The sequence below is a fragment of the Spermophilus citellus genome (assembly GCF_964194105.1).
Source record: "Spermophilus citellus genome assembly, chromosome: 16".
Taxonomy (NCBI): Eukaryota; Metazoa; Chordata; class Mammalia; order Rodentia; family Sciuridae; genus Spermophilus; species Spermophilus citellus.
In genome coordinates this window covers 5,280,168-5,307,558 of record NC_138196.1, presented here as the reverse complement: position 1 = coordinate 5,307,558, position 27,391 = coordinate 5,280,168, and the positions used below count along the sequence as shown (strand labels likewise).

The window sequence follows — 27,391 nt, the reverse complement described above, 5'->3', positions numbered from 1 at the left end:
AATCCAAACCAGTTTGCCTGTTCATGAGCGTGAATTCTACCCTTGAACTACTAATGGACAGGAAGTCCTGGCCAGCATTTCTGAAAAGTAAACTGACCTAACAAATGAGGGGGAAATCAACTGATTTCTTTTATATCTTTGTACGTTCTCAAAGTAGTGAGTTTCACTTCCATTCTATTCAGGTATTTTGGAATTCGCAATGAGATAAACGTCACTTGCTGAACTACATTAAAAATACATGACATTTTCCTTGTTATATTCCTTATGACATGTCACTCTGCCTTGTTTTCTTAGAATGATGTTGGTAAAAATTAATATCCCTCATCAGAATTACATGATACACATTTAAAACATTAGGTAATGGGTTTAAAATGTGCCTGTATCATTCATTTTTAGAACTGTCAAAAATGATTCTAACCCTCTTTTTTAGGAAGTGTCCCTCTTGGCTCCTTCTAGAAGGTGACAGGAATGAGAAGACTGGCTGTCACAGGGTCCTTTCAAAACAGACAAGTACCTTCTCAGTGAACTTTCCTGATTCCATGTGCTGCCAGGTGACATTTCATCACCAAAGATCAAAAAGTCAAGTCACAGTGAATCGTCACCATGCCACCAAGGACTCCAGGCCCCTCCACTCAATGGCCTCACTGCTCTGGCTTGTGGGGACCCCAGTGATGTGTCCATGATTGGCAGAGGAAACACTTGCAGTGCCCCAGGGCCTAGAAATCCCATGGGTAATTAAAGGTTAAGTCACTCTACAGCTGAGCCCACCACAACTGCAGCACATGGTGACACGAGCTTCTTAACTAAATCATCACAGAAAGCTTTCCTTATCAGCTATGGCTTTAACCTCAGGCCCAAAACAAAACAGAAGGGTGACTTCTCTCTTCAGCTGCACTAAGAGCTGGCGCCGGCCGACTTTAGGACTCCCTCTGTGGCCTGGCCAGGAGGGAACCCTGCCCAGCACCTCTAATCGCTCCTCTGTGCTCAGGGCTCAGCTCCCCGAGAGAGCTGTACCTTATATTCACCCCCCTGCACCCCCAGGGCGGCAGCTGCACCTGAGGACCCATCTGTTGACCCCCCTCTCTTCCCCTAGGCATCCTGCATCTCATCTTAAAGCCATCCACCCACTAAGCAAAATGAAGCAAAAAAGAATCCAGAACTGAGAAGCACTGAGAATGGCATCGGAAAAACGCCTCAGGGCCCCAAAGCCTCTATCCTCAAAGCGTATACCTGGTGCAGTGAGCAGCAACCCACCCCACCGCTCTCTTCCTCCTCTCCTCTGCCCCCTACCCACTGGGAACTGCAGCCCTTGGGGCCACCCCTTTGGTCCCACAGCTGCCCAAGGGAGATGCCCAGTGATCCCGGCCTGCCCTAGGCCGCGCCCTGCTCCCCCCGGTCCGGCTTCTCAGGCAGGTTGAGCACAAATGGGAAGAGTGTGCCCCGGATGTCCAGGGGGGCTCCCAGTGGCTCTGGCTCGAAGCTGCCGCAGGCGCCTGCGTCGCCGGGCTCACCATCCTGCGAGGGCATGAAGCGCCAGGTGCCCGCTGGGCTCACGCAGTAGATTGTGCCATCCAGGGCGGCGCAGCAGAAGAGCTGCAGGCCAGCTGGGGCGCCCGGAGGCCGCAGGTGCGCGGCGAAATGGCTCCACTGCTTGGCTAGACAGTGGTAGCGGAAGACGCTGACCCCGCCGCCGGGAACGGCCGCCGCCTGAGCTTCACCTCGAGCCCCGCATAGGTTGAAGCGGTAGATGAAGCCATTCAGGGCCACCATGTCGGCTGAGCGCTAGCGGCTGCTGCTGCACGGGCACTCCTGCCACTCGTCGCGTCGAGGGTCATACTTGATCAGGCGGTAGAAGAGGGAGCCCCCTGACACGTAGATCTCCCCATTGCAGGTGGTGGCCTCATGCGCCACGGCGAAGGCACCCCGTGGCAGCGGGGCCACCGCGGTCCAGCGGTCGGCACGCGGGTCATAGCGCTCCACGCTGAGCAGGCACTCGCCGCCCACGGCGTACAGGTGGCCGTCCAGCGCCTGCAGCTGCAGCTGTGAGCGCGCCTGACGCAGCGGCCGCACGGTGCTCCAGCTGTTGGTGGCCGGGTTGTAGCAGAAGACCTGGTCGGGCGGGCGCACGCGACCATCAGGGCCCGCGGGCGCCACGCCGCCGGCCACGAAGAGGTAGTTGTAGAGCACGCACAGGCCGCAGCCGCGCGCCGGCGTGCCCTCGGGTAGCCGCGTCAGCTCGCGCCACTCGCCGGCCGCCTCCTGGTAGCAGTAGACAGCCGCGTTGCCGCGCACATCCGCGTCCCCTGACGGGCTCTGCGGGCGGCTGCCTGAGCGCTCCCCGGCTGGCCCGAGCGCGGCGGCCAGCAGCAGACAGCGGCGCAGCAGCAAGTCGCGCTCGGCGCCCGACAGGCGCCAGAACACAGCGGGCTCGCGCAGCACTTCCAGGTAGTGGTCGCTCATGAAGCGGTAGACGGCGTCGCGCAGCTCTGAGAGCCGCTGCCGCTTGGCGGTGCTCAGCACTTCGTAGCAGTTCGCCAAGTTCAGCTGCGGCCCTAGGGCGTCGGTGGCGCCAGGCAGCTGCAGGCGGCGCCCGCCAGCCACCACTTCAGCCACGTTGTCGGGCCGCACGCCTGCCATCCGGCCGCTGTACGCGTCGGCCAGCAGCAGCTGCAGCGCCGCGAAGCTCACGCCCTGCACCCGCAGCATGTCCCGAGATGCGCGCGCGCGGAAGTAGTCGCTGCGCGCCGCCAGCACCGTCTTGTGTGCCCGCAGCCGCCGGCCGGACACCTCGATAACCAGGTCGGGCTCTCTGTGCGCTGTCCCGACCCCGGGGGGCACAGGCGCGGGTTCTCCGAGCTCTTCCTGGGACTCAGACTCCACCAGGGACAGAGACTCCGCAGGGCGCGCGCACTCCTGGCGGGACGAGGGCTCAACTCCCAGGCGCCGTGCTGATAGAAGCCCCAGGGTGCCAAGCGGCGCTGACCTGCTTGTCAGGGGTTGATTCTCAGAGGCACAGGGGCCAGGGTAGCCGCCAGCTGTCTCCTTTCTCTGTTTCCACCAGAGGAAACACCGCCCAAGCTGCTCCTGGGCAGTTACTGGGGAAGAGCAAGCATGTGTCCGTTGCGTGTGTGTGTGCGTGTGTGTCTGTGTGTGTGTATGTGTGTGTGTATGTGTATGTGTGTGTGTGTGTCTGTGTGTATGTGTCTGTGTGTGTGCGCGTGTGTGTGTATGTGTGTGTGCGTGTGTGTCTGTGTGTGTGTATATGTCTGTGTGTGTGTGTCTGTGTGTGTGTATGTGTGTCTGAGTGTGTATGTGTGTCTGTGTGTGTCTGTGTGTGTGTATATGTGTGTGTGTCTGTGTGTCTCTCTGTGTGTGTCTGTGTCTATGTATCTGTGAGTGTGTGTCTGTGTGTGTGTGTATGTGTCTGTGTGTCTGGGTGTGTGTGTATGTGTATGTGTCTGTGTGTGTCTGGGTGTGTCTGTATGCGTGTATGTGTATGTGTCTGTGTGTGTGTCTGTGTATGTGTGTGTGTCTGTGTGTGTGTATGTGTATGTGTGCATTGCGTGTGTGTGCATGTGTGTGTGTCTGTATGTGTGTGTGTGTATGTGTATGTGTCTGTGTGTGTATGTGTCTGTGTGTCTGTGTGTGTATGTGTGTGTCTGAGTGTGTGAGTGTGTGTCTGTGTGTGTGTCTGGGTGTGTGTGTGTGTATGTGTATGTGTCTGTGTGTGTCTGGGTGTGTCTGTGTGCGTGTATGTGTATGTATCTGTGTGTGTCTGGGTATGTGTGTGTGTGTCTGTGTGTGTATGTGTATGTGTGTGTGTGTGTGTCTGTCTGTGTCAGGGTATGTGTGTCTGTGTGTGTGTGTGTGTATGTGTCTGTGTGTGTGTGTCTGTGTATGTGTGTGTCTGAGTGTGTGAGTGTGTGTGTGTGTTCTGGGTGTGTGTGTGTATGTGTATGTGTCTATGTGTGTGTGTCTGTGTATGTGTGTGTGTGTCTGTGTGTGTCTGGGTATCTGTGTGTGTATGTGTATGTGTGTGTGTGTGTCTGTCTGGGTATGTGTGTCTGTGTGTGTGTGTGTGTCTGGGTATGTGTGTGTGTGTCTGGGTATGTGTGTGTGTGTGTCTGTGTGTGTCTGGGTATATGTGTGTGTGTCTGTGTGTGTATGTGTATGTGTGTGTGTGTGTGTCTGTGTATGGGTATGTGTGTGTATGTGTATGTGTTGTGTCTGTGTGTGCATGAGTGTGTGGGGGTGTGTGCCTCATGCAATGTGGGGAGGGCCAGAGGAAGTGGTTTCTGAAACAGCAAGAAGTGTCCTGAGCACTAACCCAGCCCCCAGAGAATCCTAGAGTCATTTACGGATTTTTCTCGAGGACATTCACTTAACTGTCTTAGCAAAGTGAGAGAGAGAGAGGGCCCAGCCGTCCCAGCACTGCTGCCCCCGGACCCACCACTCCACGCCTGGTGGGCAGCTCCACGCCAGTGCACTGCTCTTGGGACTTCACACCCTCGCATAAAAATCAACTTACCATGCACTTCCATGTCCACGGATTGGAAGGGTGTCCAAGGAGCAATAGGTTTAGGACTTCCATCATGCCCACTCTGTCGGTGAGAAAACATGTAAAAATCGTCCTGCTCTCCCTAGTATCGAGGATCCTCGCCAAATCCAATTGGTGAAAATACCGATTTACAGGAAAAGACACCCAGGACACGATTTACAAAGTCAGATGAGAAGCGATGTCCCATTTCCACAGACCTGTCAGGAACACCGGAAGTAACCCGCTGTCAGGGAGATGCGTCCTTATTCCATGTCTTGGACCACAGGCCACCTAGGCTCCCTGGCACCTGGAGAGATCTGAGTTTGAAAAGAAAGCCACACCCTCAGTCAATTGGCATTCAGGGCTCAGGCTCTGAATGTCTGGGGTTTAGACAGACCATGGTGCAGTGATGGTGTCCGCAGGGCAGCGCAGACCCTTGCTGGCCTGTTAGGACTTTTCCCTCTGTCCCCACTGAGAACAGCAAGTGCCTTGGAGCCCACCAGGCACACCCTCCCGAGGCCCCCCTGCAGCAGGCTTCCAGCCAGATGAGAGGAGGAGGCAGCTCAGGACACATCCCATGGGGCTCAGCCTGTGGTCTCCCAACAGGCAGCATGGGCACTGGCCCATCAGGATGCGACAGGAGGCGGCCAGGAGCTGGGGACAGACATCCATGAGGCAGTCATGAGGAGGCACAGTGTGGCTTCAGGGACCCCTTCCTCACCCTCTGATCACCCCAGTGCCCTGCATTCCCCCATCTCAGGAACCAGGGGCTGTCCCTCAAGGCCTTGCCTACCTCAATAGCACTCAAGAGCCTCAGAGTGTCCAGCTGGTGCACTGCCCATCTCCTGACACTCCCAACTTGCCTGCCACCTCCCATGGCCTGTGCCCAAGCCAGTCCCTGACCCTGAGGACCCTTGTCAGGAGTCGGCTTCAGATGAACATCTCGCCCACGCAGGCCTTGACATCCTGTGGCTTGGGGGTGTGGCCCTGCTGGCAGGCCTGGGAAAAGCTGGCAGCACTGGACACAGGGCCCATCCTCTGTGGTGGCAGGTGATGGAGCAAGGTGGGGACAGGGAGGAGGGAGCAGGCGTCCTCATGGGCAGACATCTGCAGCTGGACTGGACAGCCTGTCCTGTAGACTGGGCTGTGGAGGGAGGCACTGCCCATGTGTGCCCCCTCCTCTACTCTGTCACTCCTGGTCAAGTCCCCTTGACCATCAGCTGCCATGGGCCCTAAGTTGGGTCCCTCCTGGGTCACCTCAGTGGGTTGGTCCTGCTCCTTACCCAGGAGAGGGCTGAGGCCTCGGGGCTCCCTGGAACAGATGCTAAAAGCCTGAGTTGGGGGCAAGCAAGTCCAGAGTGGCATGTGCCCAGCTCTCAACAGCACACCACTGGGACACCAAGTACTGGACGGGCTTTCGCCCCCTCCAGCAGCTGACCCTCAACAGACATACTCCCTGATTCCAGGAAACCAGTCCTGCAGCTGGCCCCCTCCCGGGCACATGGGGCAACACCTACCATGGGATGCTGGCTGTGCACGTTTCTGGGACGGTCCTCAGCTCCCTGGGATCGCTGCAGCCTCCTACAGCTTGTAGGGAGGGCGACCAGTCCCCGGCCTGCCCGAGTTCCTCACCCCATCGCAGCGGCCCCTCGGCCAGCACGTTGGCTGCACGAGAGGCCGTACACTTGAGGAGGCTGAGGCCTGAGGCTGAGGTGGTGCGGCATATCATTGGCGTTTACTGATGGCCATGGAGTCCCAGGACACGGTCCAGCAAGCCCTCTTGTTTCCTCCTGCCCCTTCCTGTAGGAGGGTCCTGGCCTCCCATGGGGACCAGTGTCCATCACCCAGCAATTCAGGAACTCTCTCCTTTGCTGCCCACCACCAAAAGGTCAAAGGTCCCACTACTCTTGGTGGAACTCTGACTCTGTCCCCGGGGGACATTTCTGTCTTTGGAAACCCCAGCAGGACCTGAGGGTGCAGCCATGATAAGGTTGTTGGGGGAGAGACAGGGTGGGTGGGCGGGATGTGCCTGCACTGGCCCCTTGGTCCCCAGGCCTGGGGTTGGCCAGGCTTTACGTCACCCACTGATGGTGCATCAGGTGCAGCGTCCAACCCTGAGACCCCTCCAGCTGCTGCAGTTCCTGGCCTCCAGCAGGCGCCCTGCTGGCTCCCTGGGCCGGCTGCCTGGGGCACCCCAGCTCCTGGCCACCGGCTCTGGCTAGCTTCTTCCTGAGGAGGTGCAGGGCTGAGCGTGGACTGTGGGCTCCCCAGGAGGACTCCCTTTGGGGCTTCCTCAGGGCCTCTTTGCACAGGCCAGTGAACTGTCAGTCCTGTGCTCCCGTCCATTCCCAGCTGGCCTGCGGCCTGGGCTGTCTGGGGCCTGCACACCGACCAGTTCTGGAGGACAGTGGTAGTGAGATGGGCGTGTGGGGATCTGCTCTTGCACCTGCTCTGCTCCTGGGTCTGCTCTTGGGCTGCGGCTCGGGCCAGTGCCCTCTGGCAGTGGGTTGCTTACTGCCCACCTGGCCACAGCTCCCCGGGTATGAGGTCCACTCACAACAGGCAGCTTAATTCACAGAGGACAGTGTCTGCTAGAGAGGCAGGCTGGCGTCTCCCCCAGGTTTGTAGGCAGAGCCCTGACCCCACGTGGGAGGTGACGAGGGGGTCACCTTGATGAGGGGAGACACCGGACAGCGTGCTTCCTCTGTCCATGGCAGGGTAGTGAGAAGCCAGACCCCTGCCAGCCAGAACAGTCATGCTGGGACCCTCACCTTGGACCAGTGGCCTCCAGAGCTCTGAGAGGCGAGTTGCGGGTTCCTGTGTGACGTTTCCGCAGCCTGAGCCGGGACACTGTTCGGTGGCCAGGAGCCCAAGTGCTGCTGTTCCAACAGGTGATAACTCCTGCTGCGGAACTCAGTCACGCTCAGACTCTAGCGGTCAGGGCTCGATAGGGCCCACCCGGGAGCCAGTTTTCTCTCTCCACCGAATCTGCCGCAGATGGCCCAGTGCTGTCTGATCTGCCCTGTCCCCAGGCCCTAGGTGAGGCACCTGCCCCGCAGAACTCTGCAGATAGCTCAAGAGGCTCCCCAGGGGGCTGGGGGACCCGACGTGCAGTTGTGCTCCATCCGAAATCCAAAGAGGCCTGTAGTCATGTAGCCATGGTGGGACAAGCCGGTGACACCACCTAGCCTTACGAGTGCATCCAGAAGGCCTGGGGTCTGAGCCCCTGAAAGCCTCAGGGACCAGGGCTCCCAGGGGAGGGGCTTGCATCCCACCTCTGTCCCGTGTGCACCCTCCTAGGGGACCTGGTTGGCAGGTCTCCAGGCCGCAGGACACCATTGACACAGTGGTCAGTGGGCCTCTGTGGGCAGTGTCGTTGTGGACTATACTAGGGAGCAGGCTTCACAGCTGAGGCGAGACAACACGGAGTTTGGGGGTGTAAAGGCAGACTCCCCTCACCTGCAGGTGGTGCTGAGGCACAGCCACGCGCCCTGCCCCTGCAGACCCTGGGCTTGATGCTGTGGCTGTGACAGGGTCCTACCCACACCTCCCATGGTGCCTGGGCTTGCTGTGTCAGCCCCATGAATCGCACAGGGATGCGTGGGGACAAGGGCTGGCCATCCTGTCTTCCACGGTGGCTCTGATCTCTGCCGGCTGTCCAGGAGGGCAGGGTGGATGTGCCACTGTGGGGGGGGGGCAGTGCTCAGGGACTTCCTGCCAACTGGCTCTCCGACACGACTATGCAGGCCAGGGGGCAGAATGTGGTTTCTGCCAGCTGCTAAGTCCCACTGACACATTAGGAGAAGGACCTGGGGACTCAGCTCAGGGTGCGGCTCTGCTCACCTGCTCAGCCAGCCCCAGCTGTAGCCTGCCACGCTGCGGTTTCCCTCCCCCCTGCAGCCTGCCCAGCTCCGAGGACGAGGGACTGCAGCCACCCTCACCGGCTCTCCCAAGTGGTCCCCGCTCAAGCGGAACTGATCTCACCTTCAGGTCAAGAGCTCCCAGCGGTGACTGTCAGGGGCGGGGCCTGGGACGGCTGGAGCTGGCCATGTGCCAGGGTGGCTGTAACAAAGTGCCACCGTGTGGGCGGCTCACGAACAGCAGAAATCCATTTCCTCAGCTCTGGAGGCTGAAAGTCCAAGGTCAAGGGGCAGCAGGGTGGGTCCAGGGAAAGCCTCTTCCTAGGGGCAGAGTCCCCGGAGAAAAAGGGCAAGGGAGTTCTCTGAGGCTCCTTCCTGACTCCTGCAGGGGTGGCCCTCCTGGCTCTGCCCTCACAACCTGACTGTGCCCACGGGCCTCGCCTCTGGATGTTGTACTTGGGAATAGGATTTCAACCTCTGACTCATCGGGGGGCACGGACACTCAGGGGTACTTCTGCTGTCTTCAAATGGAGAAGTTATCTGGTTGCCCATCTGATTCAACTCCAGGAAAAAGAAGACCAGACTTCTCCACCGAGTGCGTCATCTTCCTGCCGTCTCTCACGCCCACTGTGTGCAAGGCCACCTGGGCTCAACTCTGTGGAGCTGAGAACCACCATGGAGTATCATCAAGGTGTTCTTGCCCAGATAAGGGGGGTCTTCTGAGCCCCCCAAGGAGCACGGTCACTAGATGAGTTCTGTGCTACTTGGCAAGTTCCGTCTAACACTCCCAATTGCCCTCTCCTTTAGTAAGATGTGGAAGGGCTCTGCTCTGAGTCGCACACTCAGGCCACCCTGCTCTGCAGGACCCAGGAAGCCGTCCCAGGAAACCACACAACCACCAGCGTCCTTAAGAACCTTGCCATCACCCTCTCCCTCCTGGTCCGTCTCAGGGAGTCCCCTGCCATCCTCCTGGTCTGCCTCAGAACCCAGTGCCATCCACCCTCTCCCCTGGTTCCTCGGGGCTGCAGAGAGGTGAGCTGCTGCGCAGCCTCATTCTGGGCCCAGACTGCACCACGGGGTTCTCCCTGGCCTTGCCACACGTTCACCTGGTGGACATCCGCACCAGGAGAGTGGTGAGGGCCTGAGTCTCTTGCAGGGTCCCCTGTGGTCCAGAGCAGTCAGTGCTCTGGGGTTTACACAAAGTCTCCTGGCTGGCCAGTGGTGATGTCCGTGCTAAAGGACTGGCCAGACCACACCTCCCTTCCTGGGCATAGTTACCCTTTTGTGTTTATGCGGGGGAGCACCCTTCTGGCTCTGCCCTTACAACCTAATTGTGACATCATGCACCATCAGAGTGGTGAGGGCCGAGTCTCTGGCAGGGGGAGAAAGGCAACTTGTAATGCCGAATTTCTTTTTTAATAAGAAGACTTTATTTATGAAAGGAGATAGCAGCTAACAATTTAAGAAAGCTTGGAAGTGTATATGCAACTCAGAAAATATTTGGCTAAGTCATAAAATCAGCATTTTTAGTCATCTGTAAAGTGCCAAGAAATGTTTCTGGGGGATGCCTGCAATAGGCTTTTTTCTTACTGTTTTGACCCAACTTCACCAGGTACTAGCACCTGGTACAGAAACACAGGAAGAACAAACAGAGCTCAGCAGTGGCCGTGCACCCCAGCAGGCAGCATGGGCTTGTAGCTGCAGAGGGCCAACCCAGGGCAGAGTGGGGCTCTCCTCTGGGCTGCTCCCAGGCCAGCAGCAGTGTCTTGCAGGGACATTTCCATGGCAGAGTGGGGGCATTCCTCTGGGTGCTTCCAGGCCAGCAGCACACCTGTGCTGATGAACACCATGAATCCTCAGGGTGAGATTTCAAACGTGCACAGCACTCCAGGTCTATGGGGCAAGAAATGCCTGGGACCAGAAACTCAGAGCTCTCTCCTGTACTCAGTACAGGACTGAAACCCACACATGTCTGATGAGGATGTCCAGAAAGTATTTGATATGCCAAGGGAAGAATGATTTGGCATTGATGCCTGAGTCTAAACGTTGACAGGCACTGAACATTTTGGTTCAAAGCAGATTATTTGTCAAACACCATAGATAATACATTGGCTTTAACTGTTAATTTTTAATAGAAAATGCAATATAAAAATAATGCTTTGTTAAAATATATGGTACAAGCATCAGACCCCTTAGGAAAGCCCAGGTCCCTTCCAAAGGTAAACCATTCTGACTGGACTAGTGTGTGTTAACTGGCTTTTAAAAACTGTTATAAATTCTACCCTGGAACTTGCAAATACAGAACATATAAATAAGGGTAGGGAATCTGAGCCAAGCAGAGTTATTCTGAGAGCTACTATTAGTAAGTCCCACATTACTGAACAGCTACATGTCCCCAGGAATTCACTACAGGAGAAGGTGCGGGGGCACGTAGGACACCGACAGCCAGCCTGGGAGGACCAGGCCCTGTCCTCTGCACATGGAGGCAGAGGCTCACACTCTCCGAGGGTAGGCGGGAGCCGCTGGTGCCCTGCACGTTCTTTTCCAAACACACTTCAGTTGGCTCTGCTGGTGTGAAGGTGGCCTCAGCCACAGGGGCCTGCACCTGCTGAGAGGCTGTGTCCACCTAGGCGCTCAGCAGTGGGATCTGCCAGACCATCACAGAGGACACCATCTCCTCCAGGGGCTGCTGCCGGGCTTTCCGGCACACCCGCCGGTGGCCCTGGCCCCCACACACCACCAGCACTGAGGTGGCCTTGGCCTTCCTGGGCCGACGGGCCCTGCTTCTCGGGGGGGGGGGCAGTGGGGTCCTTCAAGAGGTCACAGGTGCTGCTGTCCTCAGACCTGTGCTCGAGTGAGCTGGAGCCCTGGGATAAGCTCAGAGACCCAGATGAAGAGGACAGGTCACTCTGGTGGTTCACTGGTCCCCAGGAGTCTGCCAACCAGATGGCTGTGTCCAGGTCGCCTTGGCTGGGACTGGCACCAGTGCCCTCAGGGGGGAGCACGTCCCTCTGGTCTTCTTCCTGGGGCTTGAGGCCAGGAGGTGGGCTGTCCCTGGCTGGGTCCTGGTCCTTCTTGTGTAACGCTGTGGCCATGACGATGGACTTGACAGGGCCGTTGTGAGCATGATAGGAGACCATGCCTCTTCCTGAAAAGGGATCAGGTCAACGGCCGTCAGTCCGTCAGTCAGAGAGTCAGTCAGAGAGCAGACAGCAGGGGGAACCGAGCCCCGCCCACCCAGGGCCTCTCTCCACCCGAGCCGCAGCCTCAAGCACTGACCCGTGCAGGTCCCTCCAAGAGAAAGCAGGACCAGGCTTTTACATAAACAGTCTGTTTCCCGTTTTCCCTATTAAATACCTTCTCATTTGTTCTAACTTTCCTAAATCTTGACTTTTTTTTAAGGTCTTTGGATTTATTTTCCAGATCCTTCAAATTTACATCAAAGGCAAACACCAGCCCTGAATCTTGACTTTTTAAGCTCAAGACTAAACTGTTGTCAGTTTTAGAAACTAAGTGACTATATTCTCAGCAGCTTCTGTCAATGTTTTAAGAATTTAACCTTTCTATTTATTTATTTGGGTCTAAGTGGTGCTGAGGATGGACCAGGCCTTCCCTGCTAGGCCAGCGCTCTACACTGAGCCACACTAGCCCCACTCTGTCCTGTTTCATTGCAGAAAGTTTCTGGGGCTTAGGAAAAATCAATTCTATGATTTTAATTAAAATCAGGACTTCTCAGTTTCCAGGAGTGAGATTCAGATTTTAAAGCATCACTGCTATCAGAGACCCCTGAGGCCTCCTGAGCACTGACCCCACCCAGGTGGGCCGGGCTGTAGACTGGGCCCTCCTCACCAAGTGAGTCCGGGCAGACAGGCCCCAGCTTCACCGGGTTCCTACTCTGGCCAAGGCGGGTGGAGTGGTAAAACCAGCCACCACCACTGCGAGACTCCAGCACTTGGCAAGTGGGGTGGCAGAGTGAAGTCTGCCGTGGCGGGCGGGAGCTGGTCTGCGGCGGGCAGCGGTGCTCACCCACGGGGAGGGCCCAGAGCCACCACTGTGGTGCCACCGCTGTGGCAGAGTGGTGCCTAGGGGAGCAGGACAGGTGACGCAGCAGCAGGACAGGAGGGCAGAGGCCCCCTGCTAGACCAGGCCCGGGCAGGGGCAGGGGCCGTGGCCAAGGGCCTCAGGAGGGACAGGCAGGGAAGCCCATCGCTGAGCGTCTTGCAGATCCTCGTCCGTTAACCAGCCCCCCAGGCTGACTGCAGGATGCATGGACGTGAGGATGCTCACCACGTTTCTCAGCCTCCCCTGCCACCTCAGCCACTTTCTGAGCACTGTCCTGCCCTGCCCTGGACGTTCAGGTTCTCTGTGTCCTGCTACTGAGAATGAGATGCTGGGCGAGGGTCTCTGCTCACGCCTTGCTCCTGGCTGGGCGTTTCCCAAGATGGCCTCCTGGACTGGAGGCTGGTTCTGGACTCGGGTGTTAGGTCCCAAGAGCCACAGTGCCGAGCTGCTTCCCTGGAGGGCCGCACTGAAGGGGGCCCAGCCGAGGAGCAGAGAAGCCCAGGGAGCTCCTCCAGGGCCACCACGCCCGACCGACAGAGATCAACAGGTGGGTGTGAAACGGGCTTCCAGGAGGAGCTTCTCACGGGGCCGCGACACAGGCAGCCAGACCTGCCAGGCACCGTCTGCTGCCACAGCAGAGCTCACACCTGCGTCCCCCACCCAGGTGAGAAGGCACACGGGAGGCTCCTGGACCTGCAGCTGGAACAAGGGCACTTGTTCCACTACACCCGGGAAGTAAGACCAGACCAACCGGCACTTCAACTGCGGATTCTCTCCTGGGAGGGGCGTATGTGTGGAGGCGTCCACTCACCGGTCACCTTGGGGATCCCCTGCAGCTGAGGGACCGGCAGGGCCACAACCACACCCAGGCTGGTGCCGACCATCAGCAAGCCGTGGCAGACGAGGAGGCTGGTCACAGAGAGCCGCTGGTGCCCTGGGCAACAGAGAGGGAAGCGGCTTTTGTGTCCTGCAGTTGGCTCATGCGGCCATGCCGGAGTAGGGCAGCGGGGAGCTGTGTGCTGCCTGGAAACACCCTGGACCGGGGGCCAGTCTCCCAAGCCGACACCCAGCCTGGTGGCAGGATGAGCCACAGCAGAGCTCACACCTGTGTGTGCCCCCCACCTAGGTGAGAAGGCACACGGGGGAGGCTCCTGGACCTGCAGCTGGAACAAGGGCACTGAGGCACCGGCACCTCCCTGCTGCACCTGGCCGGCTCCTCCAGAGGGAGCCAAGCCCCTGGGCATCCGCTGAAACCATGTGCTTCAAGGAAGTGCAGCTACACGTGTCCATGACACACACGTGAAGAGCCGTCCCTAACCACAAGGGCACACTCTGGCACACCACAGACAAGACGCTGCCTGAGAGAACCCAGAGTTCTGTTCAGAGAACCTCACAGACATGGTGTCAGGACAGAGGCAGGCCGGGAGTCAGAGAGGCCCCTGAAGCCCCTTGTTCTGCGCAGCCAGAGCTCTGACCAGGCCAGACAGGGCAGTGGAGGGAGGGCCTTCCACGCACCTCTCCTCTCCAGGGCAATGCCAGAGCTGCCCCAACCCTGCCCGCTCTGCACCACTGGGAGGTAGGCAGGTCCCACACCCCTGGGCCAAGCCAGCGTCCAGGGGATGGACCCGTCTTCTGTAGACCCGAGCTGTTTTAAGTAGCTCTGCACTGACCCATTCCAGCTCCAGGGCCAAGGCAGACTGGCAGAAGTCACTCCATGAAATGTTTAGGCAACAGGAAAAATAAAGAAACAGACTCAAAACCAAGGCACTTGGTTTTATTTGAAACAGATAAAACCTGGGCTTGCCCTGTGTGAGCAAGGTGGTTTCCTTCTCAAAGCTCCCAAGAAGATTCCTCAGAACACTTGGAATGAACCACCACTTGACCCAGTTATCCACTCCATGGTATATAGACAAAGGATTTAATACCAGCACCCTGTAGGGACACAGCCACATCAACGTTTATAGCAGCTCAACTCAGAATAGCCAAGCTGTGGAACCAACCTAGGTGTCCTTCAACAGATGAGTGGCTAAAGAAAATGTGGCATCTATACAAAATGGAATATCATTAAGCCATAAAGAAGAAATTATGGCATTTGCCAGCAAATGGATATAACTGGAGACTGTCATGCTAAGTGAAATAAGCCAATTCCAAAAATACCAAGGTTGAATGTTCTCTGATATATGGATGCTAACCCAAAATAAGGGGGGAGAGGGAATAGAAGTTCATGGGATTAGACAAAGGGGAGTGAAGGAAGGGAGGGGGTGGGAGCAGGAAAGACAGCAGAATGCATCAGATGTCACCCCCTCCTTCATATATGAAACATGACCAGGAAACTCCACACCACGTGCACCACAGAATGGGATCCTACTTGGAGCACGTCTTATGCCATGTATGTGCAATATGTCAAAATGCACGGCACTGTCAAGTGCATCTGAAAGGAGTAAAACAGATTTCAACAAAACAAAACAAAACAAAGCTCCTGAGACAGGCGCTGAGGCAGCTGGGGTGGATGCTCGGCAGAGGCCACACCCCTGCTGCCTCTCCGACCTCTAGCCAGGCTCAGCAGGAGTGTGGAGGAGCAGGAAGATCTTCCTGGAGCCTCAGTCTGAGCCGTGGTGAGTGTTCTGAGCATTAAGTGCCATCATCTGAGGAGACAGGGACAGATGTGCACAGGAGTCCAGTGAGACTCTGGGGCCACTCCCTTCAACCCCGGGACAGCGAGGAGGAAGAGCCCCGGGCTGGTGGCAGAGGTGCACTTGGGACTGATTCGCTGCCCTGCACTTCTGTTTGGATCTCACAAACAGTGTTCTCCACAACCTGAGTGCAGGACGGAGAAGCTGCTCACCACCCGTGGGAATGGGAGGCCTCCAAGTTCACAGCTGCCCCAGGGGGGTGAGGCTGCACTCCCTGCGGCCTTCTGAGGCCGTGCCTCCTCAGCCAGGACAAGGAGGAGGGTGTGCTCAGGAACGGTTTACTCCATTCCCGTGGTGCCCCACCTGCCTGTCCCAGGGGCCTGGACTTTGAGAGGGCCCAGACCCAATTAAAAACTATGCAAATGAATATAATGACTGTTTTACGGTCGTTTTAATCTGACATTCAAAAATATTTTGTTTTGGGAAACAATCTTTTAATTTTTCTACAGAGGAATGTCTGAATTGAATTTTCCTCCACAGTGAATTATAAATTTGAAGTGTTGGCTTAGGGCTTTTTAAAAAATATTTATTTTTTTAGTTGTAGACGGACACAATTCCTTTACTTTACTTATTTTTTTGTGGTGCTGAGGCTCGAACCCAGGGCCTCGCACATGCTGGGCAAGCGCTCTGCCCTGAGCCCCAGCCCCTGGCTTAGGACTCTGAAGAAACATCTGAAATATCTTTACAAACAACTTCAGAGACAACTAATGGGCTTTCAAAAGTCCCCTCTGAACAGTCAGATTTCCAACAAGGGCTTGTAATGTTGTTAAAAAGCACATCAACCAGGAGGGGGAGCCTCCCTGCTCCTGCTGCCGCATGTCCTCCGGCTCCACCCCTCTGTCAGGAGCTCCTGAATAAACACACAGGCCCATGCAGCCTCTAGGGCAGGAGGCCGGGTGGAGGAGGGCAGGAGGTGACCAGCAGCAGTGGGCCAAGGCTCTGCAGAGCATGGCCGGAGCTCAGGTTAGTGACCAGGTGGAAGCAGGTAAAACCTGGGTTTTCTTTCCTAACTGGTTTGAAACCACTGAGGAACCAGGTAAGAGACCAGTCCCCGGGACAGCTGCTTATTCGCTTTCCAAGGGGCCCAGGGCCAGGCATGACAGCACTGCTGCCCGTGTCCTGGGATGCAAGGCCCCGGGCACTGCCGAGTCGCTAGGAGGAAACCCAGCTGCTCTGCATGTCCCTTGGCACACCCATCACCTGGCGCCCAGGTTAAGCTGCTCAATGTCCTTCAACATGCTCGGTGGCTTATTTTAAATGGAAATTTTGGTGCTTTTATTAGGTCACATCACTTCTGCGGGCTACATCTGCTCGGCAGGGACACAGAAGGGCTACATGTGACCCACACGTCCTGCTTTGTGTAGGCTGCACCATGCAGGAAACATCTGTGCCTGGAGCAAAGGACCCTGGCTGGATAAGGCCTGCAGCAGGCACAGTGCCCTCAAGTCCACAGCTGCCCATTCTTCACCCTGTGCTGGACATCCTGTGAGCAGCCCCACAAATGCACATCTCAGTCCTAAACTGTGTCCTCTCGCCGCTGGATGACACCACGTGGTGTGTGTGTGGTGGGGGTGCCATGGAAGCAGCCTGGCTACCTGGTTCCACAACTGACCCACACAGAAGGCAAAGACCCGCTCACAGGGCCCGGAGCCCCAGGCTCCAGGGTCGGAGTCGCTGCCGTCTCAAGGAAGGACAGACTGGGCGAGGCTGTGGCTGTTCCTTTTTCCTTCGAATCCTGTTCTCTGTGGGCCTGTGTTCATCGCCTGCCATCTTGAATTCTACATCCCTACGACAGCCCAGAAAGGCACCTTCACCTCACCCTGGGGCGTGGAGTCCAGACACCAAGCACTTACACGTCAACACAGTCATGTTCACAGACCCGGCAGAGGGGACCCTACAAGACAGGAGGGGACGATCCACGCTGCACCCCGAGGACACCACCTGAGCCGGCTTCAGAGGCACAACAGACGACTCTGCCTTTGCAGTGCTGCCGAGCCCGCCCTCGACCGCCCACCTTCCCAGGGGACAGGCAGCGTGGAGCCCAGAGCCCACAAGGCCTCGTGGGCACAGGGGGCGGCTAGAGGAGAGGGCAGCCTGGGCGGGCAGGACTTGATTCTGTGATGCCACGCACACACTCCGCCCACACTGGCTGGGGCCTTCCTTTTCTCAGTTTCTTTCTGACTGTATCAGCAGAGAGAGGGACAGACACCAAGGCAGAGCAGGCCCAGCCTGCTGTGCCACAGGCATTTCTGTGGCTCTTTCTCAGGCTTCTGGAGCCATGGCCGCAGTGGCTGCTGGCCCGGGAGGCCCTTTACCACCATGCCCCATCTCCAGGAGCCCTGGGCACGGCAGCCAGAGGAGTGGGTGTGTGGGCAATGGTAGATCCCACTTGTCTCCTCCCAACAGTAACAGGTCCACCAGCCGACACCTGTCCCCCGGCCTGTGCTTGAGAGAGCGATCTTCAAGTCCCCACAGCGTCCACATGCCTCTGGCCAGGGGCTAAGCCACTCCACTTCTCTAAACAGGCCTTCGCTTTTCTCACTGAAAGTGTCCTCTACACGTCCTGAAGACGGTTTGCACAGCTGGCCCCAAGGAAAGAAGCGTCACCACAGCACCCCACGCCTTCACCCCCACAGTCCCCAGGCCTCCACTGCCCCACGCCCTGCCCCGTCCCCATCCCTCCTGTGGAACGACACCCTCTGTGCCTTGAATCTCTATTACTGGTCTCTTACAGGGCATCATAAATGGCCACCGCTGCGGTCATGACGGGTCCACTGCCCAGCGCCTACGATGAGGTGATGCCTCAGGAGGTGAGGCCAGGAGGGGACGGGGCCTTGGGCACCAGTGGGGGTCCTGTGTGGGGTCAGACTCTAGAGCCCACTTCCCTTCTGCCTGTGTGCACACATCCAGGAGCGAGCACTGGGCTCTCCTCAGGACCTGACACGCACACACTGTGACCAGACCTTCAGAGCCAGAGACCTGTCCTCCTTAGCTGGGGGCCTTCTGCATTCCATTACAGCAGCTGGCAGCAGCCAAGAAGCTCCCCAGGCCCCTCCCTGGCCCCAGGAATGCCCCACAACATGCCCAGCCCTCCCACCAGGCCCACCGAGCCTCCGCCCCCATCCCAGGCACACGCACAGAGCACACTGCCAGTCATCTGGCCCAAGAGGGTCTGACCGCTTCGACTTGCTCTCCGTGGGCGAGGAACCAAGCACACAGAAACACCACCGAGCACAGGAGGCCGGTCACCAGCTACTGACAGAGGGGGGGCTCTGGTCCTCAGCAGCAGCTGTGCTTTTCCAAGATCGAACCAACTCCAGTACCCACTGCCCAGTTTCCATCCCGCCACTCCCCACTCCCATTCTTGCTCCCGTCCTCCCTCACACTGTCCAGGGCAGGCAGCCTGGAAGGAGACGCCCCCCGTTCCTCCTGCTGCCTTTCTACACTGCTGCAGACAGTCTCCAAATCCCTTTGCCAGGGCTGCCTCCCATCCTGAGCCCTCAGTGACCCAGGTCAACAACATGGCCACTCATGGCCATGACAGCCCGCAATCCTGTCCTGGGGGCCCTGCAGTCCTTTCACGCTTACCCGTCCACACAGGCTGCACATGCTACAGACGGGCCCCTCGCCCACACCAGCTTCACACTTGTTCACAACTGCTGCACACTCATACCACAGGGCACATACTCACGTGTGCTAGTTCCATGCTCATGCACATAAACCTCACACAGGCCACAAGCTCACACACACGAGTGCACACTCGCAGAGTACATGTGCTCACAACAGTAGCTACAGGCCTGTGCGCAGGAAGAACATGCACACCAGGGGCTGTGAGCCTACACAGAGAGAACGACCCTCAAGTCCCAGCAGCACCCACAGGCCTCTGGCCAGGGGCTAAGGAGTTCCACCTCACGCCCTCCCTGCCCTCTGCGACCCCTCTGCTCCAGGCTCGACTCTCCGGGGCACCTCTGCACCTTGGGCTTCCTTCCTTCCTGTGTTCCTGACCTCGGGGCCTCGCTCCCCAGGGCCTGATGACATGCGGAGAAATCCCACAGCCGCCCACGCCGCCCACTCTGCCCAGGGGTCTGACTGGCTCTGCTCAGGGCCATTGGTCAGGGTGGGCTGTCCCCTGCTGGCCCCGCCCATACCTGGCAGCACGCTGTGCACAGGGGCAGTGATGCTGACGTCCTGCAGGTGCTTCAGGGTCTCTGTGTGGAAGAGACGAAGGGTGGACCCCGAGGTAAAGGCGATCCAGATCCCCATGCCGGCCATGGCCATGTGGGAGATGACCATTCCTTCTTCCTGGTGGGCCTCCATCTGACTCTGTAGAGGGTGGTCAAAAGAAGGCCACGCCGAGGCGTCAGGTGGCTGGAGCCGAAGCTCCATGCAGTCTCCAAGGCCACCCCAGGAGACCAAGCTGAGTGATTTCTGTGGACTGCAGGGTCCAGCTGGAACCCCTCAGCGACCTGGGACAAGGAGACCATGCTCTGGAACCACGGGTCTTCCTGCAGTGGGACACCACAGGTAAACTGCTCTTGACCCTTGGCAGACCACAGTGGCCCAAGAACTCCCTGTGACACTCGGCTACCCAGGCCTCGTCAGGGGCTGAGGAGCCCTAATTGAAACAGGGCAGCCACAGAGCCCCTGCCGGGGCCTGGCCAGCACTGAGTGGCTGGCTGGGTTCAGCTGGATCTCATGGCCACAGACGTTTCACTGGGAACCGCACAGCAGCAGAGCCCCAGGACCAGGGCAGAGTGGGGTGGCCTCCAGGCTGGGCACCCAGGGCTGGGACCACAAGCCTGGAGGTGTGCACTTCAGGGGGCTGGCCCCCACAGGGAGCAAACCGGGTCCTGCCAGTGTGCCCTGGACAGACTGCACATGTGTCCACCCCACAGCAGCCAACCACTGCCCACTGGGGTCCCCTGTGTCCTGAGGGAAGGGGTGTGGGGACCCTGGGCAGGGCAGGGGCAACTGTAATAGGCCCTCTGCTCCGTCATGGGCAGGGCATGAGGGCGGTGGCCTCGGTGTGGCTCTCTTCCTGGACAGGTCCTCAAGGCCCATCCGTGCTGCGGTGGCAGGACCTCACCCTTCCTCGGGCAGAACATCTCCCGCCATTTGCAGAGACCAGGTTGTCTGTCCTTCATCTTGGATGGATCTGTGCAGTATTCACACCACCAATAAAACACCATGCTCGGTCACCGCGTACAGGACTTCGAGTATGTGAATAAGAAGTTCTCTTGAGGATGCACCTGCGACAGGAAATGCTGAGCAGGGACACCTGTGTCCCTTCCTAAGGAAGGAACCTGCTCCTGGGAGAACATGATCCTGTGCTTCTCCACATGCCCTCCAGGACCTGTAGCACTGGCTGGTTCCACTGGCCTTTCTCCAAGGACTTCTACCTGGGCAGCTTCTCTGCAGAACTGCCTGTGCTGAGAGCCATAGCCAAGTCCGAATGACACACGGCATTTTTGCCAGAAGGGAGTGGTTGAGAGGTGATGCCAGCAAGCCACTGAGATGGTGACGGTTAAGTTAAGCTGTGTATTCAATTGTATATTAGACCCCTGCTGTCCTCCTCAGGCGCCGGCTACTTTGGAGTTCTCCCGGGGATTCCGGAGAGTTGGGGAGTTCCTGTTGGTTGGGGAAGTGCAGGAGGAAGGATTTCCGGTTGGTGTGTGGTGTGTGTGTGTGGGGGAAGGCCGCGTGGCATGCGTGCGTGGCATTCGCGGGAGTTCGGAAATAAAGTTTGTTCCTGCTTGAGTGGCTCGTGATTTGTGCCTAGCCAGACTGCGGCAGTCTGTCCAGTTCCTTTGCCCACTGTTGGTTTGCTATGTGTACTGGACATCTGATCATATCACATGAGCTGTATTCATTTTATCTCATTCTTTCTACTTTCTTGTGTATCCTGAAGCACAGTTTTTTTTTTAATCTTTTTTTTTGAGAATTTTAATATTTATTTTCTAGTTTTTGGCGGACACCACATCTTTGTTTGTATGTGGTGCTGAGGATCAAACCCGGGCCGCACGAATGCCAGGTGAGCGCGCTACCACTTGAGCCACATCCCCAGCCCTGAAGCACAGTTTTAATTTGAGTGAAATCCAATTTCTCTCTTTTCCCACTGACACAGTTGCTTGTGATTTAGGCGTCATCTTTTTTTTTTTTTTTTGGTGGCTCTAGGGATTGAACCCCAGGGTGCTTTACCACTGAGCTATATCCCCAGCCCTAATGTCCTTCCTTCCCTCCCCTCCTCCTCCCTCCCTCCCTTTCGCCCACCCCTTCCTTTCTCCCAACCGTCTTTCTTCCTTTCTTTTCTTTCAGGTACTGGGGTTTGAGCCCCGGGATGCTCTACCACTGAGGCACATCTGCATGGCTTTTCACTTTGAAGTCTGAGACAGGGTCTCACTAAGTTGCTGAGGCTGGCTTTCAACTCACAATCCTCCTGCCTCAGCCTCCCCACCTGCTGGAATCATAGGCCAGGCCACTGCACCTGCCCAGGAGTCCTACCTAAGAAGCTGTGGCTTGGTCCGAGGTCACCAGACTGGCCCTTCGGCTTCCTTTGAGAGTGCTCATGGTTGGAGCTCTTCTGCTGGGTCTGACCCACCCACATCAGCATTTGCAGGTGGCCTGGGCCCAGGGCGATGGCTGAAGACAGTCCCCGCCACTGGGCTGTTCACAGTCGGAACATGCTCTTGCTCCTGCACTCGCGCTCTACTTCCCTGGTCTACACGCTGTCCTTGAGCCAGTGCCACACTGCCCTGGTCACTGTGGCTGTTCAGGGAGAGGCTGAGATGGCATGGTGAGTCCTCCAATTCTGTTGCCTTCCCACATTACTCTGGCCATGTCGGACCCCTTCATTTCACACCAAGCGCTAGGATCTGCTTGCCCCGTCTGCAGGTGCTGTGGCCACCTGGGACCCTCCCTTCCAATCTACACAGGGGGTCTTCCGCTAGTTTCCAGGGCACATGCCTGTACTCTTTGTCGGGTTCAGATCTCAGTATCCCCTCTTGGTGGTGGTGTTCTCAGCACTGCCGGTCATCTGCTGGACTCCTGGGCACTGGCCTGGGAACCTGTGGCCTTGCTGGCTTGTTCACTCTATTCGGGGTGGTAGTAATCTTCTGTGGACTTCTTAGGGTTTCCTGCTCCTCCTCCATTCAACCTCTACCCTTGGGCCATCCCTTTCCTCCTGCCCAGCTGCCTGGTCAGAGCCTCCAGCTGTGTGCTCTCCAGAGTGGTATAGGCGGACATCCTGTCTGCTCCAGAGCCTGGCCGTTCACCCTTCCCTCTGCCCTGAAGGGCCAGTGCCTCATCTTCAGCCTCCTCTGCAAGCTCATCCCAAGAGCGGCTCACCCCTAGCACAGCTCCCAAGCTGCCTCCAGCACTGCTGTCCACTCTGGTGCACCGTCCTCCTGAAATCCCATACCCAGAGTGCCTGCTGGGAGCCCTGCTGCACATTCAGCGGCGGTCTCCTCCCTGGCTGATGTCAGCCAGAGGTCCCACCTCCTCTCCAGGCACAGGAAGACACGGGCAGACCTGTCATGAACAGCAGGCTGTGGCCCTGCGTCCCTCCACGGTGAGGAGCAGCCGTCTCCAGGCTGTGCCTGTCCCTGTGTCCCCTATTCTATGCTGCAGCAGCTGGCCAGGAGCTGCTCTGCTTGGGGCCAAGTGCCATGGTAGAAAGAGCCAAGCACAAGTCCGCAGCCCTTCCTTCCTTGGCACAACCTGGCAAATAACCTTCTCCTGCTCAACTGTCAATGAAATCAGGAGCACCTGGACCTGGAGGCATCCCAGATCATACCAGGAACACGACACAGGAGCTTAACAACCCCCCGAGGCCCAGAAGAGGAGGAGCCCGAGGCGGGACACAGGGCACACTGGCCCTGCCACCAGGTCATATCACAGACCTCGCCCAGGGAAATCCACACAACAATGAACCCCAGATTCTGCACCCCTGGGCCTCAGCCTGGTGCAGTTCCTCTTGTACTCAATGACAACGCCCCAGGATGACGTGTCAGGCTGACACTCGCCCTGAAGACGCTGCAGAGCCGTGTGCTTAACTGGCATCCAGTCTGCTCTCGGGCTGTGCTCTGGGCACTGCATCCTTTAACTGCGCTTCCTTCCCTTGGCCTCTGACATCCCCGTAGGAAGGCCGCGTGGGGCTGGACTACAAGACCCTTGGGATGACACAGCTCAGGGGCTCCTGGTGGCCACGCTTCCCTGACTGGTCTTGGTACACTGAACAAGCCACAGCACCAAAAGTACCAACCAGGGAAACACAGGAAGGTTAGTGGTGGCCCAAGGGAAGAAGTCAGGCCTGAGTCTGTCCAAGACCCCAACCAGGGACCTCGTGGCTCTAACCAGGCCCTGATCCCCTGCAGCGCCCTCAGAGTCCTTCCCTGGCTGCAGACGGCATCCACACCTATTCTCAAGAACTTGACTTTGCCAGCAACTCTCCAGCTTTGCACCACAATTCAGAGGATGCTCCGGGCTGGCGGTGTGGCTGGGCGACAGAGCACGGCTTAGCATGCGCAAGGCCCTGGGTTTCATCACCAGCACACACCCAAAATGAAGTTCTCCTTATTGGGAGCCGAAGTTCCACTTCCCTCTGTACTTACAGAACACGCCACAAGAGCTCATCCTGAAATACCAGGACAGTGGCCTGGTCCCCACCCGGGGAGCTGATACACCCCCTAGGAAACCTCTGGACAACATCTTGAGAGGTCGATAATGACCCAAGTTTGTTTCTAAACTTGCAGCTATTTACATAGTCAATGGACCATGTCCTCAGACAGGTGCTGGACCCTCACCTATCTGGACAGACTTTCTATGACCTTGTATGTGAGCATTAAAGGAAGGTGTAATCATGACGAGAATCATTTTAATGGCTGAAAAAAATGCCCGTGTGCCCTGTGTTTGCTGAGAGAAAGACGGGGTGAGAGATGGTCGTGGGTAAACAGGACAGCTGGGCACAGGCCTTTACAGTAAAAGCCATGTAAGAGTGGAACTTTTTGGCGGGCCAGGCCACGAGGTGCCAGCTGCTGCCATGCCCAGGGAACCACAACAGAGCGCTTGGCCACTGGCCCCGTCAGGCACTCCCCTCCTCTGGCACGCAGCCCCTGGGCTCTGCACAGCACATGGTGTCTCACCAGGAACCCTGCTCTGAAATGCCTTCCCCACGCCACGCAGCCACCTGAAAGGACTCACCTCCACAGCATGAGTCTCTGTGCTGATGAGGAACACCTGACCACCAGACGCTGCCCACAAGGTGTCTTCCATCAGCAGGAGGCTTCTAACTGGCAGGACGCCCAGTTTGATCACTTTTTGAGGTTCTGAATTCCAGGATCCATCTTAAAAGAAAACACTTCTTTTAATTTCATTTGAGTTCAGGTAACCATGCACAGGGACAAATAAACAGGATCACAGATCACTTTAAATAACAGACAACCAAAATATCCATAGCAATTTTGATGCTTATGCTTAATTCTGGGTGTGCCCGTGGCCTCAAGAATTAATGCCATCAGGGAGTCTGTGTGGGGAAGACAGACGAGGGCCCAGAGGGGGGTGTGCCAAACAAATGGCTCATTTGCGCTGAATCTCAGATGCCTTATCTGTAGAGTGGGGATGATGCCTCCGTTAGCCTCTTAGCCTCGAATACTGGAGAATCATAAGCAAGATAAAGCATGTAAAAAGCTTAGCACAGCACCCAGGGGGCAAGAGGTGCAAGCAACACTACTGTGATGTGATCATGGCTGGAAGGAGCTGCATTCAAAATAACTGAGCCAACGTTTAGAGCTTCCCATCATCTGCTAGATGTGCACGGCATCTGGAGGAGAAACCGCACCTTCCCTGAACGTGAAAAACAATCCAAACGGAAGTGAATGGCTTTCCTGTCTTCTTACACTGCTCCCTGTCCTGACACTCATGGAATACGTTTTGGTTTGAAAATATTTTCAAAGATCTACAATGAGGTCTATCACACTTCACATGAAGTATGAGTCAGAAACTTGTCAATAAAAAATACTTCAAGCAAGACTTAATACAGATTTTAAAGTGACTGATGTAATTACCCTGTAAATGATTAAAACTAACTCTTTGATTCTCAGTCTAGCCACTAATTAAGCCACCATGCTCAAAAACGTAACGGAAGTGTCACTGCCTCACTGCCTTCGGCCTCACATCAAGGCAACACACTTCGCTCAGAGAACCAGGTCTTGGTTCTACCCTGTGCTCTGGTGCTGAGCACTGATGCCCTGCTCCACAGCTTACTGTGGGCACCTGTCTGAAGCTGAGCTGTGCAGTCTCTGCCAGCAAGCTGTGGCTCTGACTGCCGTGGGGACTCCACGCTGTGACGCAGCTGAATGGTGTTCAGGGCACCCACAGCCTCCAAGGACACTGGCTTGCCTTTTACTCTGCACCTGCACCAGGTCCAGTTGCAATTATGCATCTGAACACAAACCCAGGCACACACACACATGCACACATGTGCACACCCACTGACACACATGTGTACACACTCCTTTTCATTCACACGTGCATACATGCACTTGCACACATAGGAACAAGTACACACACACATGCACACATACCAACACAATGCACACACACCCTCCCACTCACATGTACACACATGGAAGCACACGTGCACACCCACAGTGCACATGGCTGCACACGCACATGCCCTTACACATGCATGCACAGGCCTTCCCATCCTGGAAAGCAATGATGGGACATGGAAGTTCTGATGGACAGGTTTTCTCTGACTTTCACATGCTCTGAGGGCACAGTGGCTTCTGCCCACTAGCCGACCAGGATGGTACTGCACTGACCCACTGAGAGCAAGCCACCTTTGAAACAAGACCCCAAAGGTCAGAGGTGGGATACTCCAGACGTTTACCTTGGTTGAGGATCAGCTCCCACAATTGAACTCTGATTTCTGAGCCTCTTAGCTACTCTTTCTAGGTACCGTAGGCTTGTCTCCCTGGGGGGCCACGTGCAACGTGAATCTGGGCCGACAGGACCGCCTCTGGCAACAGTTCCCCCTGCATCTGCGCCTCAGGCCAGGCCTCTCAGTCCACCGACACCAGTCACAGTCCATGCACAAACTAGTGACACTTTGAACCTGAGGCATCACTCCACCTGCTGCACCTAGGGTGGCAAGAGAAGGCTCCACCCTCCAGGGAATTCCCACCATGGGGGAAGGGCCGATGCAGCCCCTGGCCATGGAAACGACTCAGGAAGGTCAGAGGCCAAGTGCAAGGTAGTCCTGAGCCTGGGCTCAGGCTGGTGCAGACCTCCAGGAGGGACAGACTCTGAGCAGGACCAGGGCTAACAAAGGGGTGTTTGCAGGGGAGCGGGGCTCACGGGCCAGGGCGGGAACTGGGACTGCATTCCCAGCACACGGGGAATCCCTGACTGCTTTATGCAGGAGAGGGCCAAGGTCTAATTGGCAGTTTTAAAAGCTCACGAGCGAACGCGGGGAGGGCAGACTGTAGGAGTGCAAGACGAAGACAGAGGTGACACAGGAAGCCACGTGGTCGCTGAGGCCTTCTGCAGCAGGTGGTGACGGTGGGGGCTGGCTGCAGGTCCAGGAGCAGGGACAAGAGGTGCTGGTGGGTGGGCCACAGGACAGGAGGGAGATCCTAAGGGGCACGGAGCCTGGCTGCAGGACGGTGTCCCCTCCTGGTGGGAGCAGCCTTTGCTGGAGGAAAGCCCTCTGCTGCACTAAAATCCTTCAGGGCCAGGGGCAGCAGCAAAGGGTGCTGGACACGTGAGCCCGGGTACAAGGCCAGCCTGTGGGCAGTGGTGTGGGTCTGGGGTGGCAGTGCAGTGGCGGGCAGAGAAGGGTGGGCTCCCGGCTGCAGCACAGCAGGTCTGCGCTTATCCCTGAATGAGAGGAGCCAGGGGGACCTGGCCAGCAGCCGTGCACAGGGCAGGGAAGCCCAGGAACAGGGTTTCCAGAGAAGGGACAGTGGAGGTCGTGAGAGAAGGGCTTAGGACAGTGGTGCTGTGCCGACGCTAAAGGCTCTAGAAGGCCGATGCACAGGGAGAGCAGCGGGACTGCACACACACCCCCACCAGCTCCCGCTGCTAGCAGGACAAGACGGGAGACAGGGAGCCCAGGCTGGGCAATCTGCAAGGCTGCGAGGGCCCCGAGGCCAGGCAGTGCTCCTCTCTGCTGCCCCAGAGCCACAGAACTGCCAGTTAAAGGTGGACAGGTGGCAAAGAGGGCTGGAGGTTGAGGGACA

The 27,391-nt window shown here is 57.2% G+C and overlaps 1 protein-coding gene and 1 pseudogene across 2 annotated transcripts in view; both read right to left on the bottom strand.

Moving 5' to 3' along the window:
• Window positions 1–1,371: 1,371 nt before the first annotated feature.
• On the bottom strand, window positions 1,372–6,266 carry LOC308635060 (kelch repeat and BTB domain-containing protein 11-like; the record flags this gene model as incomplete). Its single annotated transcript, XM_081269323.1, is given in 3 exon segments — window positions 1,372–1,782; window positions 1,786–2,983; window positions 6,055–6,266. Coding segments are annotated over 3 exon segments (1,821 nt in total).
• Window positions 6,267–11,015: 4,749 nt separating this feature from the next.
• The window catches only part of LOC308635059 (rho guanine nucleotide exchange factor 10-like), a 40,220-nt pseudogene continuing 23,844 nt past the window's right edge, over window positions 11,016–27,391 (bottom strand). Inside the window, exons 15-18 of the transcript XR_014024340.1 lie at window positions 24,351–24,493; window positions 19,301–19,475; window positions 13,271–13,393; window positions 11,016–11,545 (exon numbers count right to left, since the gene is read on the bottom strand). The product of XR_014024340.1 is annotated as a rho guanine nucleotide exchange factor 10-like (transcript). The remainder of the gene's footprint in view (window positions 11,546–13,270; window positions 13,394–19,300; window positions 19,476–24,350; window positions 24,494–27,391) is intronic.